Here is a 20,777-nt window from a genome sequence, read left to right as displayed (position 1 = left end):
ATCATAATAATCGATTTTAATTTATTCCACCATATAGTAACAGAAAAAGAGTCAAACTATTCTTCTATTATTCGAAAAGATTCAATTTTATTTCATGTTATTCTATCGGGACCAAAAAGGCTCCAATGTTAATGTTGTCTAAACGATAAAAAAAAAATACCTCTCTCCACTAACGGTCATGTGTCCCAAGGTAGAAAAAAGATCATGAGCCAACCTCTTTGTGCCATTTTTTCTCTCGTTTTTTTCTTCAAAAAAGTGGGGGTAGGGGGAAGGGCTGGCAGGTAAGAGGATTACGAGTTGGAGAATTGAAATCCTTACCAACAAGGTGAAAGTTTAGATAGTCAACTAACTGAGTTACGAAGTTCTGTTAAACATGTTGTTCCCTTCAGAGGCGGAGCCAGAACTTCCTTTTTATAGTAGGGTTCGAACCCACAACACTAGTGTGGAAAATGTTTTCACGACCTCTTCCTTACCGATGAGTCATCAATTAATTTTGTTATATATTAACGAAAAAGTTACTAAATTCGTCTGAATCCACAAACCCTCACTTAGCTCCTCTTCTGGTTCCTTGCATTTCAAATGTCACAAAATAATGTCTAGTGTTTATCTTAATTCCACTAGTCTATATAATACAAATAGTGGTGATATTAGACAAGAATATGCGGATTTTATTTAGAGAATTTAAGGAAATTATTCCATAAATTATAGTATTTTTGATCCTCGTATTACTACTTCATCAATTTTTAATTAGATGGTTGAAGGATTATTAAAATATATTAACTCTTAACTGTTCATTTAATATTCGCAGCAAATCTGAAAAAGAGGAAGTATATTATATAAACTGGGAATAATATAAGCAAATAATTAATGAGGCTATTAAGTATCGAGTAAAGGCTAAGCAACTCCGTGAAAATAATTAGTATTAATTAATCAGATTAAGCTAAACTATAGAAGCAGGGCAGATCTAAAAGGCAGGTGTTCACTCGAACCCCCTTGAAAACAATTTAAATTATATGTATAAAGTATATTTTTTAGTATGTATAATCATTTAAATACAAGACTAGAGGTTGACTCAGTGATTTAGAAGACTCAAAACTCATTTCAAGTCTAAATCTTAGGCACTATATTTTATTTTTCGAACCTCGTGAGTGAAAATCTTTGAATCCGCATAAGAGGTAAGAAGGTCATTTTTTCTGTTTATTCTGTAACTGGCCTACAAAAACATATCCCTCCCAAATCTCCTGCCCAAAATGCATATTTTCCAAAAAAAAAAATTTAAAAGATATGTTATTTATTTCTTATGTCGCAATATTAATTATTTTAGCTAACTGAATTTGACGTTCTCTTTTATTTAGAAAAAGAAGTCGTTTGTTGTTTATTTATTTTAATATTTTACCCTTATTATTTGAATTGGCGGAATATAAATAAATTATTAGATATTTCAGAAGATAAAGAGTAGTTTAGACTTTAGACAACTACTCTTAGGATGATTAAGGCTATAAAACGTATATTTCATTTGGTGTACAAAAACCTTAAAAAATATTAATTCAATTCAAACTTATATGGTGGTATTTTACTAAGTACAAAGTTTAAGAATAAATTTTTAAAAAATATTTAGAATGTGTGGTCTAAATAAGCTATATTTGTCTATTTAGAAAATAGCTGATTAAGAGTAAAATTTTAAAAATTATAATATATTTTCAATAAGAAAGTATGATATATATATTTTTAAAATGGATCAAAAATCAATATATATATATATATATTTATTTATTTATTTATTTTTTCCTGTCATTTAGGTTCTGGACTGGTAATTAGGAGACCAAAGTACCAAATTCTCATTTGTACATTAATTGTTGATAAATAAATTACTTTTATATCAGACTTTGTGCTTGCCCAATCAATTTTTTAACGGTAACTTAAGAATAATTTAATATACATTTTTGTTAAAAATAATGTACTTGGGTATGCTCTCTGATTATTTATTTGCTCCCAATAATAATTTCAAAGAGTCAATTTGGTTGTAATGTATTAGAAGTTTCTGTATGTTGTCTTTTTCATAATATATGAAATTGTCGAGGATCCTATCAATTAAGACACGAAGTACCAAGTTTAACATAGATGATTATAAGTATGGTCAAAGATTATGGTACGATGGTAACTAAGTATTATTTTATTTTTAATAATAAATCTCATGTTCAAATCTAGAAAATACGAGTCGTCTTTCATAGAAAGTTATTTTCTTTTTAAATTAAAATATTTCAACGTGAATTTGAATTAATAGAATCTCAAAACAAATATAAGACCGTAGATAAGAAATAAAGGAAAATTCCAAGATATTAAATGCAACCCTTGACATTTAGACATGTTTTAAACACAAAGAAATAAGTGTACGTTTGATTCCCACATTGATATTTCCCTTCCTTTTCCTATTTCCGCATAGAATTGTTTTTAAAAAAATATTTTTTTACGCTACACAACAATCCAACAAACTCTTAATAAAAATATGGAAAAATTTCATAAATAGCTAAGATATGAAACATAATAGGCCTTCTTAGCTAGAGTTTGTCTATTTACGTAGTGTAGCTATAATTTTAATGACTAAACTAATTGACGTTTGTATAATTCAAATTTTTAAAATTTGATTATACAATTTTGTTTATTAAGTTCCCATAAATGATGCAACAATTTCAATTACAAAATAGGAAAACGATTCCTTAATTCATGGTTATTATATCTAATTAGAATTCCTTACCTTATATGAATTCTTCTTCTTCTTGACGAAAAAAATAACACCCATTGTCTATAACAGTTGTATATGTATATAATTGAATCGAGATTACAAAAAAAATTACAGTTGAAGTATATCTGTTTGTACAAACAATATGGTGTATATCAATTTGTATATGTCTACGAATAAATTGTATATTATAGTTTTTGTATAAATTGAGTTGTATAAATCGAACGAATTATTATGTATATCATACTTGTATTTGTATTTGAAGTATATAAAGCATACTTGTACGTGTCTTAAAATTATGAAATATATACAAATAAAACATAGTTTAAACCACATAAATATACATATACAAAATACCTTATAAATTTAGTTTTATAATTATACAATATTGGACTTGCGTAACTATAATTTTCAAAATTTTAATTTTAATTTGGTTAAGTTATTTAATTTAAGGGGAAGTAAGAAATTTTAGGAGTTAGATTAGTGGGTAAGATAAGAGAGAGTGTGTTTTGATTTGTATAAAAGATGAAAGAGTAACTTACACGTGGGATCCATATAGTCATTTTCTGTAACTATAACCTTTTTTTTTTATAATTAAGTTAAACTATAGTTATGGAGCATAACTAACCATTATATGTTAGCTTAGTAATGTAATATTTCTCAAAAATGACTTTAACTTTTTACATATTTACCCACCAGTATATTATGTATAATTACTGTATAATTCAATAATCAATGTGTAACATACTAATTGTACACTAATATATGTTTAATATATACTTATTATACACAAAATATACATCGATGACAACTACAAAATAGTACTATATTGGCGTGGTCCACTGTGGTCAAGCTTGACTTGGATGTATCAAAGTGAGACCAAAATACGAACTTAAGCGTGACATTCATTTCTTTTTCACTAAAGCAAGCAGCATGTTGTGGCCCATCTTTTTATGGGCCTTATCCTTATCATCAGAAAGTGCAAACATCACAAATGGGGGGAGATTTTTCGCAAATAGCCACTATAATAAACTTAATCATGCTTCATAGCTAAATTTGCATATTTACGGGTTGTAGCTACAGTTTATGCTTGCCTCGTTTGTATAATATGCGGGTACATTTGTATGAGTTCTTTTTGTATAAACTCGAAATAACGAATTTACACAAATACAAACATCTGAACTTTAAGCAGTTATACAAATTATATTATACAAAATTACATTATACAAAAGTTATAAAAATCATATTATACAAATTCTGAATTATACAAACTCGAAATCTCAGCCTATGTAATTATCACTGAATGTTGGTCACGAGTGGTAATTAACTAAAACTATAGCTATGATGACTAATTAACTAGTATATGTTTGTTTAACCATGTAATTTTCTCATCGGGGAAATATTGTTTGTGCCGCTTCTTTTAATTGTACTATATGTTGCCACAATTTTTACCTCGTACACCTACCTTACCTTGTCGAGTATGATTTGCACAAAGAAATTTTGTGGATGTTCTGATCCCGTTAAGAAAAATCGGAAAAAATGGTCTCCACGCCAAAAATAGAAAGCACGTTCATGGCGATTTTGGTACACCCTGCCCTGAGACTCGCCCTAACTCACCCCAAAAACATTTTTGAAAACACAGCTCCTAACTATTGTTAGGATAATTTATGGTGATTCTTCAGAATTTCTGAGTAAATTTCTAATGATCGTTAGGATGTTGAACCACACTCTAATTGTTGTTGGGATGATTTATGGTGATTCTTCAAGATTTCTGAGCAAATTCCTAGTAATTGTCAAGACATAGAATCACACTCCTAATTGTTGCCAGTATGATTTATGATGATTCCTTAGGATTTTAAAGTAAATTATTAGTGATTGCTAAGATATTTTATTTGATATTGACTAAGACTTGCCTTAACAATAAGTTATAGTGATTCATCAGGATATTTCTGATTATATCATGATGAATCACCATAAATTTTTTTTGATATTTATGACAATTTGTTAGGATTTGACATCACCTCACCAACACATTTTTACTTTAGAATTGATCTGAGATCAATTTCAAATTACTTCACTTTTGATATACACATTTTTAATACTCTCTGAGGTCGTTTGGTGTAAAGGATAAGGAGAGTTAATCCTGAGATAAATTTTAAGTAGCCTTTAATCTCTTGTTTGGTTGCAAAGCTTGGGATAACTTATCCCAGGATTAATAATTAATATTGGCATAAATTATCCGTTCACTTGGGTGGTATAGTAATTCCGAGATAACTTATCCCGAGATAAGATACATAAATAACAAATATATCCCTTTATACTCTATGTATACCTCACTTTTCTCATTTATGTATAACTATTTTTGAATGTCTTCAACCTCATTAATCTTAAATAATTCTTTTACAAAAAAAAAACTCATTACTAAAAAAAATTATGTAATGCAAAATCATAGTACATATCTTATTATAAATTTGTTTTTTCAATAAACAAAAATATTAGCACATGTCCTCCCGATCTCCCCCCCCCCCCCCCCCCCCCCCCCCCCCCCCCCCCCCCCCCCCCCCCCCCATATTATTTTTAATATCATGTATAATAATATGCACTACTTCTTATTTTTATGATAATTTTTCATATTTTTCTATTAAAATTACACTATATAAATATAATTTTTATTTATGAATATATTTGACTAATTCTTATGTTTATTTATATTTTGATTTCTCACAAATCCTCTTTTACTTTAATAAACTTAATATATAAATTCTATTTTTAAGCTAAATTAGAAAAAAAACTTTTATTTTTAAATACATACGGTACCATAGCGGGAATGCACACACAAAAATATTTAAGCTAAATAAGATGCAAGTTTTATTTTTTTAAAAATGAATAATTAAAGCTTGCAAAGAAACTACAAAAAAAAACTAAATAAAGTGAAGGGTAATTTTGTAAACAAACAACTTGTTCTTAAAATTTATGCACTACATATTATTTTGAATACAACAAACCTAACACTCAATAGAAAATAATCTCAGCATAACTTATCCCATCATAACTAATCTCAACATAACTTATCACATCATAACTAATCCCATCATAACTTGTTTTCAAACCAAACGACCCCTCCATGTCTCAATTTATATTACTTACTTGTTTTTTAGTTAATTTAAAAAAGAATGACAACTTTTTACATTTAGTAACAAATTTAACTTTAAAATACTCATTTACCCTTAATGAAATGATTTTATAACCACACAAATATCTATGACTTATTAGACCACAAGTAGCAAAAATCTTTTTTTTTTTCTTTCTTAAAATTCATATCAAATCAAACGAACTCACGTAAATTGACAGAGAAGAAGTACAATTTCAACAATTTTCAATAGTTTGATTCAACTTTAAACGTTCAAAAATTGACGGACCATTTGGCTTTTTCAATATTATTTTCAAACTCAATGTTCAAATCAAATAATGGTGTTTTCAAAATTCTCCAATCAAACAAATTCAAATTATTAGGGATAGACAATATAAGCACAATAGAATGTTATCCACTCAATTTCAGTGAGAATCTTTTCTACACCTTTTCTTAGCGGGGTCAAAAATTATACACCAATTCTTTAAAAAAAACTATCGTGTGTAAAAAGAAAAAACAAATTCAAATTTTAGAAGCACGTAGTTGTCTGTCGATATGTTGCTTCTAGTCGAGGGTAATTCAGTACTTTTTTTGTTTTAATTTTTTTTATTTTAATCTGTTATATATCTTAAAATGGAAAATGGTCAAAAATACTTTTGAACTACGCGAAATTGAACAAAAACACCATCAGGTAATAGTTTGGTCTAAAAATATCCCTACCATCTATAGTTTGATCAAAAAATGTCTCTATTGATCCCACCATGAACTCTATAAGCTGGTTCACGAAAAAATTTTAAATTGTCCTTAAACTATCAAAATTGATCAAAAATGTTCGCAATTAATAGTTTGGTCTAAAAATGACCCTATCATCTATAATTTCATTAAAAATATCCCTATTAATCCCAACATGAATCCGAATTTATTCACGAATATAATCATGATCCTACTCTCGAAAATAAATATCAAACAAATATCCCATCTCAATTAATCACCAAATATTAATCCGCGTAAAGACCAAGTCTTGAAAATTATTTTTGCTGTCTTTTGTCTTTTTTTTTAATCCACCCCACCCCCACCCCCACCCCACCCACCCCACCCCCATGAGATTCATAAATCACAGACAATAAGACTTTTTGCTTATGGAAGTAAACATCCTTGCTTCTCAATTTCCCAACATTCAATTTTTGGGTTAGATTACACCCTGTAATAGCTCTTTAATTTGACTATATATGCATAAATAATTAATGGAAAAATTATCCAAATACACAACTTATTTTATCGTATTTTTTAAAATTTCTTAGTTTTTGATGAAAAAATTATAAAAGTTCCTACTCTCTCATATTCACGGATATCACTTTATCGATGTATTGGTCGGATACATTATTTTACGCGATGTATTAGAACGTACACGATGTATGGAACATTGAGTTATGTATCCGAAATCGAGAAGCGATGTATCAAGACGTTGAGGAATGTATCCGAAATCGGGACGCGATATTGGAGCATTTTGGAATCTATACCAAATTTAAGGGATTTTTTTGTAATTTGAAAAAGAGTAGGAATATGATGTAATTAATTCTTAACACTATAAGATTTGTATAAAATTTTCGTAATTAATTCATTTTGATTTCTTTCATGTCATCATATTTCTTCTTAAGTGAGATATGAATAAACCTCCTTAGTGGATAAATCTTTATAAACATCTCGTTTGTGCGTATTCAAAAACTCTAATGTGAATATTGAACACCAGATAAAAAATCAGCCAATTGCCATCTTGGATATATAATAAACAGAATCTTGAAAGAATTTACTCGTTTAATATCCGTGAACTTTAGTTATAATGCTCAAGTACGTACGTTGCCTTGAGCTGAGCATGCGGAGGAGTTTTAGCAAATGAATTATTTATTGGACCAAGGTTAAATTTGAAAAACAATAATTAATGCCTCTTGGATTTTATAAAATTAAACTTATTTTGGACTCAATTTGTTTGTCCATAAGGGGTTGTTTGGTAGGACACACGTATTAGAGAAAATAATTAGTATCAATTTTGGTATTATTTATTCTTGTTTGGTAGATTGCATTAGAAAAATCATATATATATATATATTAGTTTTGTGTATTAGTAGTACCTTGTTTGGTATAAATTTTTAATCTATGGCTAAAGACTCAATTGCCCCTCAAAACTTTTTTTACATTTTTTCCACCATATTTATGGAGGTTATTGTTGTAAATAAATATTTTTAAAATGGCACATCTCACATTTATGTCCTCCAACTTTTGTTGTGCACGAGTAGACACTTAAACTTGTATAAAAGTTAAACAAATAGACACATGCATCATATGTGACATCCTTCATGGCAATTTGCATCTTACGTGGTGTCCTATGTGCAGTGGTGGAGCCAAAACTTCGACTAAGGGATGCCAAAATATGAAGAAGTAAAATCACATAGAAATCAAGGAGTGTCAATATGTAATAGATATAAATAAAAAAATATTTTTACCCTAGCTACACAATATATTTTTTGACGAAGGGGTATCGATCGACATCCCTCAACTACATGTGGCTCTGCCAGACTGCCACTGCCTATGTGTATTATGTCACAGATTCATGTGTCTTCTTATTCAACTTTATACAAGAGTTTAAGTGTCTACTTGTGCTCAGCCAAAGTTGGTGGACATAAATGTGAAATGAGGTTAAGTCAAAATGTCAAATGGTACATCTACGTATTATGCCAATAAAAATTATGCAATTCATCCTATTTTTAACACATCAAGCCAAACACTACGTAAAAAAAATATCATCAATTACTAATTCAAGTATTACTGGTACACTTTATTTAACATTATTATTATACACTTTAAAAGATTCCGACAAAATAGACATAGTATTTTATTTAAACTTTCTTCGTCTTGCTTCCTAATGATTGCAACATAACGTTTGTGAGGAGTTTAATGATTTGTCAAGAATTAAAACTCTTACAATTTAAGTGAACTTTAATTTGCCGCGGTACAATTTTCTTTAAATAAACTTGAAATTAAGGTAGGTTAAGTAGACATTTCAACGTCATTTTATTAAATGTTAATCTATCCTTATTATAAGGGTAAAATGAAATAGTCAATATTATATTTTAGCGGTCGGATCAAGTGTTCGGCTTATTAGATGGTTTAAATGGATATCTTTTTATTTCTTAATTAGATATAAAAGTTTTATGTCAACAAATTTTAATTTAAAGAATCAATCAAATATGTTGCGTGATCCTGTAAATAAAATACTCATAGTAACTTTTGAGTTAAAAATTAAAATTGAATGACTTTCTAAGAAAATAATTTATAGTTAACAAAAAATTCAGTAACTTTTTAAGAAGATAATCTATAGTTGAGTAACTATGAATCGAAGCGAATTATCAATTAGAGCATTTAAGATTTTTACTTGATAAGACATGTAACATGCTATTGTAATGTATGTATTACAAATACTTCGATGGGATAAATAGTTTATAACTTTATATAGTTTAGAAATCTTAAAATTATTGATAGGTGTAAATAGTATAATGGTTGACTTATGAGTTAATTTATGAAATAAAACAAGTGAGTCTAAACAAATATTTCCAATAGAGTCGGTGATTATGTTGAATCAGTCAATACTCCAAAAAATATATGATAACAATAAAACAACAAAAAACAGGCAGTCAGTGCAAAGTGCCAAAAATATAGAGATTAATGGATATCAATTGTACAAAATTTGAAAAATAGCAAACGTGCATAGTGCCAAAAATATAGAGATTAATGGATATCAATTGTAGAAAATTTGAAAAATAGCAAACGTAATAGAAATAATAAGATTCTATAACTATAATTTTAATAATTGTATTTTATAGCTATAATTTTATTTTTATAGAGATAACGGTTGTATATTTGTGCCCATTTGTATATTTTGCTTGTGAATATATAAATAAGATAAGTATATATAAAATCTATATTTATACATTTAGGAATTTTTCAAAACTTCGTTTGTATATTTCGCTTACCAATACACAAATTGAGTATTTTTTTCACTATGAATCGTATACAAATAGCTAGGGTAAGCATGTACAAAATTATAAATTTATACAATCATGTACTAAATTATACAAATTCTGAATTTATTCAAATGAAGCGAATTATATAGATCAGGCAAACAACAAAATTGAGCGAAACTATAGCTACGAAAGAGTTTTCCTAAACAATAGCTATAACATTTTATATGACTTAAATGTTTATTATTTTGCATAATTTTCTCTTTAAATAGTTTGCCCGTCAAAATAATATTTAATAATATATATTTATAATACAAAAGAAAATATAGATTTTCGTTTATTTGATTAGTGAATATATAATTATTTTAAATCCATTAGTCAAATAGGTAACTTGTCAAAAAAATAATAATTACAAAGTCTGTGTGACTCTAATTAGAAGCTTACTATTATTAGTTGTAAGTAACGTAAACGTGTTTTTTTCCGACATTCTGTCATTTTATGAATTGCTTATTGACTTTTAACGGTGTGTTACGTATGGAGGAAAATATATTTTTTCAATTTTTTTTATTTCCTTAATTATGATTGTTTAAAATATTTGAAAATAATTTCACTCGAAAAAGTAAAAAATAATAATAAGTTTCGTAAATAACGTTTCTCCTTAATTATCCCACCCCTAACCCACCAACGCCTCCATCTCCACCCCCATAATATTAACTTGAATTTCATGTACATTTTCTATAGGAACATTAATATTTTTTTCTTACTTGTCAATTAACACAAAAGTCAAATAAATTATTTTTTGAGAAAATACCAAACACAGCCTAAAAGTAAATCCCAATAGCTACATGACTACAAAAGTTAGGAAATTATTTCTTAATTTTCCAAATTAGACAAATAAAATTATATATTTATTTTAATAATAAATGGAGGAAATAATATATATTCTCTCCGTTCACTTTTATTTGTCACAGTTTGACTTGACACATATAATTAATGATATAAGTCAAATTATCCCATATTAAATGATGTCTTAGAAAATGATTTGAAAAATAAGTATTTAATGCTGAGGGTAAAACATGTAAAAAAATTATTGTTTTTTTCTTAATATGTCAAAAGTGATAAGTAAAAATAAAAATTTATTTTAGAAATAAGTAACAAGTTAAAGTGAACGGAGGGAGTAATTAGTAATCCAACCATATCTAAATCTAGAAATCTAATAGCTACCAATGTCAAAGTAAGTAGGTGTAATAGTTTGGCTTGAACAAGAATAGACAAAACGAATAGATTTATTGTCAAAGGGTTTGGTTTTAATTAATCATATCATATCATATGCATCTAAGTAGATTGGAATGGAATAAATATGTCTCTATCAACAGCTACTTAATTAGTACATTTATTGTGCTAATTTTGTCGACAAAAGTTGGTACTTCACTTATCCTAGTTAAGCCTGCACCTTCTAAGTATTTGTTTAATTAATTTAGGTTTATATTTATCATTTATTTTAGTACATTGAGAAACGTATCGAGTAACTTTTAGATAATTTGAGCTGAATTTAAACTGGTCAAGATGAGCTAAATTAACAAATAAATCATCAAAAAATTACACTTAATTAATAACTTTAAATGAGTGATTTTAAATTTTTGAACTTTGCTTGCCTCGTGGAAAAACCGTCTGATCAAAAATAGAAAGTTGTTAAAATTGAAGTTTTGATTAGGAGCAAACAAACTCATAGTCATGACTATGAAGTTTGTTACACTTGAAGTTTTAACTTCTATTGTAATTTACTTATGAATCATTATCAAATTTTAGCCGATCAAATAAATCATATTTTCACAAGTTAATTTTGTTATTACATATCTGGTTATTGCTTCTAAACCTAAAACCTTTGGATACATTACAAGTTTTATACAATTATATATACATAAAATAAAGCAGCTTGCCAACATATTTCTACATGTTCTAATTATTTCATTTACAAAATATAATTATATATCCTTATTTTTAAGAAAAATAATCTGACAATGTTAACTCAATAGAAAAATAACAAATTGATCGATTTGACTATTTCAACTTATAATCCACGAATTAAAAAGAATACTCCAATCTCTTAGCTGTACGTGTTGACTAAACATGTGACCCTCTCTGGTACAGTCTACGTTTTTTTTTTTTTTGACTCGTTCAGTTCTTTTATTTATTTACTATCTTAATTAATTAAAATTATTTTTTTTTAATCTTATATCATCAAATAATTACCATGACATTTGTAGTCAAATTAAGATTTTCAAAATATAGTTAATATGGTAACTTAGTTACAAAAATACCTTTTATTTGGAACCCTAGCTAGGACAAAATCCGCTGTTGATATTGGTGCGCGTTGGGTAATCTGCTCATGTACAATAATTAGCAAGTTATAGAGGAAATATAAACCGCATCAGGTAAATCCAATGCAACGAGTTTGAGTGAGAAGGCGTTAGGGGGATCGATACTTAATAAATACTCCCTCCATCTCAAACTAGTTGTCACATTTTCTTTTTTTAAAAGTCATTTTAGCTCTCTTTATTTAAAGATAAATTAGATTAAACCGATTTAACATTTTGAATTTAAAATTTAAATATTCAAAATTATACAATAAGTAATACAACTTGCAACTTTTCTTATATTAAATTAATGAAAATAAATATTGAAATGCTAGTCAAATTCTCATAGATTGTCTCTGAAGAAGCGAAATATGATACATGGTTAATATAAAATCGAAGTATTCAATACTGAACTAGTAAAACAGAAGGACAAGTAGTTTATAGCGCTGTCCATATCATACCAAGCTGATGTAATGTCCTAAATTAGGTGGAGTTCTGAAGTATTTGAATTTGAATTTTATTTAATTTATTGGAATGGAATCTTTATAGTTCACATCTCACCACTCTAAAATTAATTCAGATTTTGGTTGCACTAACAATCAAAATAATTCTCACAATTTAGCATTGCTGTTTCACATCTTTCTAACTTATGTAGTATATACTTAAAATAAAGAAATTAAAAGTGTCCATTGGTATGCGTACACGTGTTTTGGTCTCGATGTAATATAATCCAAGAGATAAATTTGTGAGACCTGTTATAATAATATGTACTATGAATTTTATTCGTCACAAATATGTTCGAGGTTTCGATTTTATTATCACTCATCATTGAGACAAGGTAGTTGTTAATGATTTAGGAGAAATAATTTCAACAACTCCTGCTGCAAAGTTAGAATTTGAAATCACTCTTAGGGATCGTTTGATGTAAGGGATAGAATAAATAGTAATGAGACAAAAAAAATAGTCCTAGGATAATATTTTGGTTTCTTGTTTGATTGTCATGCTTGAGATAACTTATCCACTATTAATTTACGCCATAGTGATGGGATAAGTTATTCCATATACATGATGGATAAGTTATCCCAGAATAACTGATGATTAACCGTCATTAAGCTAAGGCTTTGAATTTGTATATTATAAGTGTTCGTAATGGGCCGATGATAAGTTTTATGGTAAAGTAAATTAATAATAAAAAGACTAATAATATAAATATTAAGTAGTAATTAGTAAAGCAAAACTCATTTTTTTTTAAAGAAAATCATTGCACATATTGGAGATTCAAAAGATTATTTAAAATATTAGCTTATTTTTAAACTAAAAATATGAGTTTTATTAAATATGAAATGACAACCAAATATGGGAAAATCCAAGACCTATTTCTACATTGATTATTTGCTATATATATATAATCCAATCAAAAGTACATTATTATTAGTCCTACATTTGGTGAAGTTTGAAATCTACATAATTCACATTTCATTGCAAACTGAATTCAGATTTGGTTTCCACTCATAATCAAAATTATGTTATTCCATAATTTAGCATTATTGTTCCACAACTGTTGTATACCTAAACTAAATAAAAGTGTACACAATTAATTCATTTTAATATCAACTAAAGTATATCGCCAAAGTTTCAATATATTAGGTCTATATACTCAGCTTCTCTAAAACAGTCATCCTCTATAATAATATTTCACTATAATTGTCATGATTTTTGTAGAATCTATCTTTGATATTGTGTTATATTATATGTTTTTTCTAATAACATTTCACTAAAACAATCAAAATATATTGAGACAATCAATATTATCATAGAGAGATATAACTACATAATGGATATATAAAAGAACAACACGGTGCACTAATAAGTTCCCGTTATGCATGAGATCTGGAGAAGGGACGGATCACAAGGGTCTATGGATATACAAAGCGCTATTTGTTATGAAGTGGTACATATCATAGGACAACATTATCAATGGTTTAAAAAAAAATAGTAGTACGTAGTATACACGGTGGCAGAATTACGATTGAAGTTACGAATTCAACAACACTTAGTAACTTTAGTTCAAACTTTATATCTATGAAGAGAAATTTACTTTAACATGTACTTAATAGTTTATTAAGAATTCATAAAAAAAAATTGAAAACTATAGATCGACCTCTAAATATACAAAAAAAAAAGAAAAAAAAGTCTGCAGGGGACGTGTATAACCTAAACCAAGTTGGCATGTGCTAACTTCATTGACAAACGATGAAACAAACAAACGTAACAAGCTCCTACATAATGCTGACTATTAATATTAATCCTAAAGTGGAGCATAGAATATTAAACACTAATGCTCCTTGTTGGCGGAGGTAGAAGTTCAGATATAGATTCGATCGAAATCAATATCTGATATTCAATAGTATATTTTTTTTAACAAATTCAGTTAATATGTATAGATACAGAGATGGAGCTACATAGAACTAGTTGATCATCTTTCATTCGAAGATTATACTTGGTATGGGGAAAATTATACTGCATATATAGGTCAAAACTATACTTTTTATACATACATATTAAATCATCATAAACACTCTTGACGAAATTTCTGGTTTCACATAGATATTAAATTTAGAACTCGATTATTACTCCCTCCATTTCAAAATAATTGAGTTATTGAGCCAATGCACACCCATTAAGAAAAAAAAGTTTAAGACAAGTACCCCTACACGATTTTCCACTTTTGCCCTTTTATATATTCTCAAATTATTCTTGAAAATATTAATAATTCAAAGTAAAATCATAAATATAAGCAATTAACTCTCTTGAAATTATCACCTATGTAAATGAGGGGCAAAAAATGAAAAAAAAGTTTCAACGACTCTCTTAAAACTTTGAACAATTCACTTTATTTTGAACTATAAAAAAAAACTCAACAACTCACTTATTTTGAAACAGAGGACGTAATACTTAAAATTTATCATTCTAAATTTCAAAACTCATAAAATTAAAATCCCGTCGATCCGTCTCTGCCTCCACAAGAAATTTCTGTCTCTTTGTTTGAACCCAATCAATGCATTCATAATAAATATTACTACTAACTCCATTTTCAACATTTGAAGATCGACGCGCTTTCAAGAAAAAACAAAAACCATGCAATAAAACAAGTTGACTTTCAATCCCATTGTTATACAATATACTTTATTAGTACTACGTTACTGTAAGTCTTCTGCATGTAACCAAAAAAATAAATAAAAGTATTACAACTATACTTTTGTTTTTTACTATATATATTCCAATATCTATCCAACCATTCCACAAAAATAAAAACAACTATAATCACCATTTCATTTGCATATCAAAAGCCATGGCAAAAAATTCCAACTTATTTTTTGTTCATTTCATCTTTTTTTGCACCACACTTTTGTTACTTATTCCAATTTTATTTGCTGCTGATGCTCCTCCAAATACCCCTGTTCCTCCCTCTGTTATTTGCAAATCAACTCCTTATCCTTCTTTTTGTAAATCCTTTGTTCTTCCACCTTCAGAGTCCCCTAATAACGAAAATGTATACAGCTACGGTCGAAAATCTGTTCGAAAATCGCTCTCTTCGGCTCGTAAATTCCTCTCATTAATCGAAAAATATCTTCGTCAATCTAAGCAACTAACAATTACTGCTGTCCGTGCACTAGAAGATTGTCGATTTCTGGCAGGACTCAACATGGATTATTTATCCAGCTCTTTAAAAACAGTAAACGCCACGTCGAATATTCTCCCTGTTTTACAAGCTGATGATGTTCAAACTTTGTTGAGTGCGATTTTGACAAATACACAAACATGTTTAGATGGATTACAAGAGACATCGTCTGCTTGGAGTTTGAGAAATGGGTTAGTTGCTCCACTTTCTAATGATACCAAACTTTTTAGTGTCTCTTTAGCTCTTTTCACTAAAGGATGGGTACCAAAAAAGAAGAACGGATCTAAGTCTCGTCATGTTAAAAAGCATTTGTTCAAAAACGGACAGTTGCCGTTGAAAATGTCTCAAAGGAATCAAGCGATTTTCGAGAGAGTAGGCAGGAGGAAACTGCTGCAAGAAGATGATCAGGTTGTTGTGAGTGACATTGTGGTTGTGAGTCAGGATGGGAGTGGGGATTTTTCGACGATTAATGATGCTGTTAATGCTGCTCCAAATAATACGAAAGCTGAGTCTGGGTACTTTCTTATATACATCACACAAGGTGTGTATGAAGAGTATGTTGCAATTGCTAAGAACAAAAAGTATTTGATGATGATCGGTGATGGAATTAATCAGACGATTATTACGGGCAATCATAGCTTTGTTGATGGATGGACAACATTCAACTCTTCCACATTTTGTAAGTATCTACACTGTATTTTTTCATCTCGAACTCATGAATCATATAAACCACCAAAGCAAAATGTCACGGACTTAGAGTCTCACTAAAGCTCTGTGCCCTTTATATTCATGCCTTATTTTAATGGCAAAGTGGTGGGTCATGACAAAAAACTCTGTTTTTTTCAAAATTAATCTTTGAACTTAATTTTGTACCATGGTAGTTATCTAACAACATTTTCATGTCAACTTCTCAGCTGTGGTTGGTCAAGGATTCGTCGCGGTTAACATTACATTCCAAAACACAGCAGGAGCAATCAAGCATCAAGCAGTTGCAGTTCGAAATGGTGCTGATTTATCCACATTCTACAGCTGCAGCTTCGAGGCATATCAAGACACCCTATACGTACATTCTCTAAGGCAATTTTACAGAGAATGCGACATATATGGAACAGTTGATTTCATATTTGGAAACGCTGCTGCACTATTCCAAAACTGCAATTTGTACCCGCGACTTCCTATGGTCAATCAATTCAATGCGATAACAGCTCAGGGAAGAACAGATATAAACCAAAACACTGGAATTTCGATACAAAATTGCACAATCAGACCTGCAGATGATTTAGCATTGAGCAATAGTACCACGAAAACGTATCTTGGTAGGCCATGGAAAGAGTACTCTAGGACGATATATATGCAATCTTATTTGGATGGATTTATTCATCCAACAGGATGGCACGATTGGTCTGGAGATTTCGCGTTGAATACATCATATTATGCAGAGTTTAATAATACAGGAGCTGGATCAAATACTACAGGCAGAGTTACATGGCCTGCAATTCAAATTTTAAATGCTACTGATGCTGCTAATTTTACATTATCGAATTTTCTAGTGGGAGATGGTTGGTTGCCACAGACTGGTGTACCATACTTTAATAGTTTACTGTAACTGTCACAATTTATTAGTTTTTGTTCTTTTGATTTCATTATTATATGAATTGACTATGTGAATTAAAAAGCAGGATTTGTAAACAGAGTCCTGGGAAAGAACTGTTTTGTAGTCCAAAAGTTATATGTGAATTCATTTATTTAATCTACTTGTCTTTTAAAGTAATTTAATTTAATTTTTAGTATTCGTGTATTTTAATTTTTAGGTAAAAAAAATGAATAAAGCTCTATATAAATTGCCAAGTAAATAGGGTAAGTATCTAAAGTCAAATTGAGAGAAACTTATAACTTTTTCCTTCATTTTTTTTTATTTAGTAGTTTAAAAAATATATTTTTTATTTTTCACTATTAACAACGTATCAAAAGAAGGATAATTATTTTCTTTAGTTCACAATAATTGAATTTTTGAGATTCTTTTTAATGTTCAAAATAAGTTAATTATTTAATGTTCAATAGAGTTGTTAAAAATTTCTTCTATATTTGCTTTTCATTTACATTTTCTAAGTGATAATTTGAAGAGAGCTAATTCATATTTATGATTTTACTTTGAATTCTTTTTATTTTTAAAATAGTTTGAGAATAACTAAAAGGACAAAAGTAGAAAGTATTATTCCATTTATGCCCTGATATGTTTTAAATGAGTGTGCTTGCCTCATAAAATTCACTTAATATGGACTAAATGGTGTATTATCTTTTATATTTTACCCTTACCACTAATTACTTATTTCACAAATCATTTTTTCCAAACTTAAGACTAAATCTCTAATATGAGTATTATGGTAAAATATATTCATAGTAATCATTATTTCTTAAAGATGTGCAAAATTCAATTGGACAAATTAAAGTGAACGAAGGAGAATTTCTTTCAATATTACTCTTTAAATTGTTATAACTATACAAAGTACTACTTTCTCCATTCATTTTACGTACTTGTCCGCTATACTAAAATTATTATTTTTCACTTTTATTTGTTCATTTTAGCATATCAAGAAGAGAAGGGCAATTTCTTTTTTGTTTTACCCTTAACATAACTATCATTTCAAATCATTTCTCAAGTTCAACAAAGACTACACAAATTAATATGAAAATTATAGTAATATACAATTTATTTATTATTTCTTAAAATGTTTGCAAAGTTCATTGTTTACAAGTAAAAATGAACGAAAAAAATAGTAATTGAACCGAGAATTGCAAAGCATAATTAATATTCCCTCTGTCCCTAATTACTTGTCCATTTTTGAATTGGCACACCTATTAGGAAAACAATTATTGACATAGTGAGTTTACCATTTTACCCCTATTAATTATGAAGTGTATGAATTAAAAAGTTAAGGTTTTCAAAAAGTTCTACATTTTTCAAAGTAATTAACTGAGGGTATAATAGGTAAAAAAAATTGTCCTTTAATTTCTTGATTTGTCAAAATGGACAAGTAATTAGGGACAACTAAAAAAAGAAAAATGGACAAGTAATTAGGGACAGAGCGAGTAGTATTTACTTTTACTATATCCTTTAAAAAGTATATTAAGAAGAACACAACTTCTTTGATCTTATAAAATGAAAACAAATAAGAAGTTATATTAAAGGATTAATTACATGGGCATAGAGGTTGACAAGAAGTGTAAACTATGCATGTCAAGTAGAGTTGAAGTCAAGAGATTATATATTTGTATGTTGCTTGTTCACTCAAAGCATGCTCCATAGACTAAGATGAACATAACAACGTATCGAGCTACTATATGACATCAACATCTAGAGTATTATTGTAATAACAATCAATGTTTGGTTGTTATAGTTTTGTAATGATGCTTTTTTGTGATTAATAAAGTTGTTAGTTGCCAAAACAATAATACACTAAAAGATAAATGAAACTGAAATAAAGAGACAAGATCAAGCTTTCTTGTTTCTTTCAAGTATGTAAATGTACATAAGTCTCAATATTTTTCATTAATAGTGTTACAAGACATGTAGTAAGATAATGTAACTTTTTATTTCATATAAGTATACATTATCTTTTTTCATTATACTAAGATAATGTATTCAATTTTTATTTTTTACAAGGAATAGATAATATGAAGTTGTTGGAAATGATGTTTCACTGTATACTTCTTCAGAAGAAAATTTTTGGATGATAATAAGTGATAATCGTGAGTAATTGTGTACTTAATTTGTTTTATGCTAGCATCATGTATATATTCATTTACACTATCTCTGACACACTGATTTTTAAATTTAAATATATTTTCACTACAGAAGAATATAGACTCATTTTGTATCACACAATTTTACAGTAACAACCCGGAAATCTAATGACCTAAGCTAGAGCCTAACATGTAAACTAGTAGCCTAAATAAGATTAACATGAAGATTTGAGTCCTAAAATGACCTCCCTAAGTTAGTACTAATGTTTTAGTCCCTTAACGTCAAGGCATCCCCGGTCCTTGAGGAGGACCAAGGGACTGCCCAAAAGCTGTCAAAAACCAGCTTGACTCACGAGAGGGGAACCCACGAGCCGTGGGTGGAGTCACGCCCCGTAGGTGGGGTCGTGAGTCAAGGCTTGGCCTTCCCCAAAAGTCCAAAGTTTCAGTCACTTTCTACGAACATGTAATACGGTCCGTGGACCAACTCACGCCCCGTAGGGGGGGCTCGTGAGTGAGGCCTGGACCAAGGCCAAAAAGACCAGCCTTAGACCCAACCCATGAGTGATCAGTACGGTCCGTGGGTGGGGTCGTGGATGGGGTCTGTGATGCTGTCCTAAATTTCGGCCAAGGGTCAAACATTTAGAGTAAATCCTAATTAATTAAGGGTGGGGACGATTATTATTAGTTATTTTAGACATATACAAATATTTCTAAGTCATTAAACTTCACTTAACACCACATAACTCACAAGACTCAAATTTTAATATTAAATGTAAAAGTCAATAATTAGCGAATAATAATATGATAGTTGAAGCAAATGTTATAATATATTTTTAACATTTGTATTAACTATCATTGTTTTAACAATATTTATGTCAAATTATCATTTTTATGACACGGTGTGTCGAATGTTGTTGTTTTTATGATATTTATCTCAATTGTTACTAAATAAATATTGTTGTATCTCTACTTTTTTTTTTGTAATGACAGGGTCAAGTCAGTGGCTAGTTCTCATTAAATAATTAAGAGATCCAATTGTTGGTCATTACAAATACAAAATATAGAATTTTAAACTTAGAAGAAACGATATGTTCGGATCTAAAATGTC

At 28.8% G+C, this 20,777-nt stretch overlaps 1 protein-coding gene across 1 annotated transcript; it reads left to right on the top strand.

Annotated features, from left to right (window-relative positions):
• The first annotated feature begins 15,553 nt into the window (after positions 1-15,553).
• On the top strand, positions 15,554-17,675 carry LOC125852993 (probable pectinesterase/pectinesterase inhibitor 41). Its single transcript, XM_049532685.1, has 2 exons — positions 15,554-16,604; positions 16,840-17,675. Exons 1-2 carry the CDS (start codon positions 15,596-15,598, stop codon positions 17,529-17,531), a joined length of 1,701 nt encoding a protein of 566 aa, XP_049388642.1. The 5' UTR covers positions 15,554-15,595; the 3' UTR covers positions 17,532-17,675.
• The last annotated feature ends 3,102 nt before the right edge of the window (positions 17,676-20,777 follow it).

The sequence above is a fragment of the Solanum stenotomum genome, unplaced genomic scaffold (genome assembly GCF_019186545.1).
Source record: "Solanum stenotomum isolate F172 unplaced genomic scaffold, ASM1918654v1 scaffold734, whole genome shotgun sequence".
NCBI classification, from domain to species: domain Eukaryota; kingdom Viridiplantae; phylum Streptophyta; class Magnoliopsida; order Solanales; family Solanaceae; genus Solanum; species Solanum stenotomum.
This window is presented reverse-complemented; position numbering and strand designations above follow the sequence as displayed.

Excerpts from the sequence above, each read along its gene's own strand:
- LOC125852993 (XM_049532685.1), top strand. The coding sequence starts at position 15,596 with ATGGCAAAAAATTCCAACTTATTTTTTGTTCATTTCATCTTTTTTTGC. Across the intron at positions 16,605-16,839 it reads ATTCAACTCTTCCACATTTT|CTGTGGTTGGTCAAGGATTC; the intron begins GTAAGTATCTAC and ends TCAACTTCTCAG.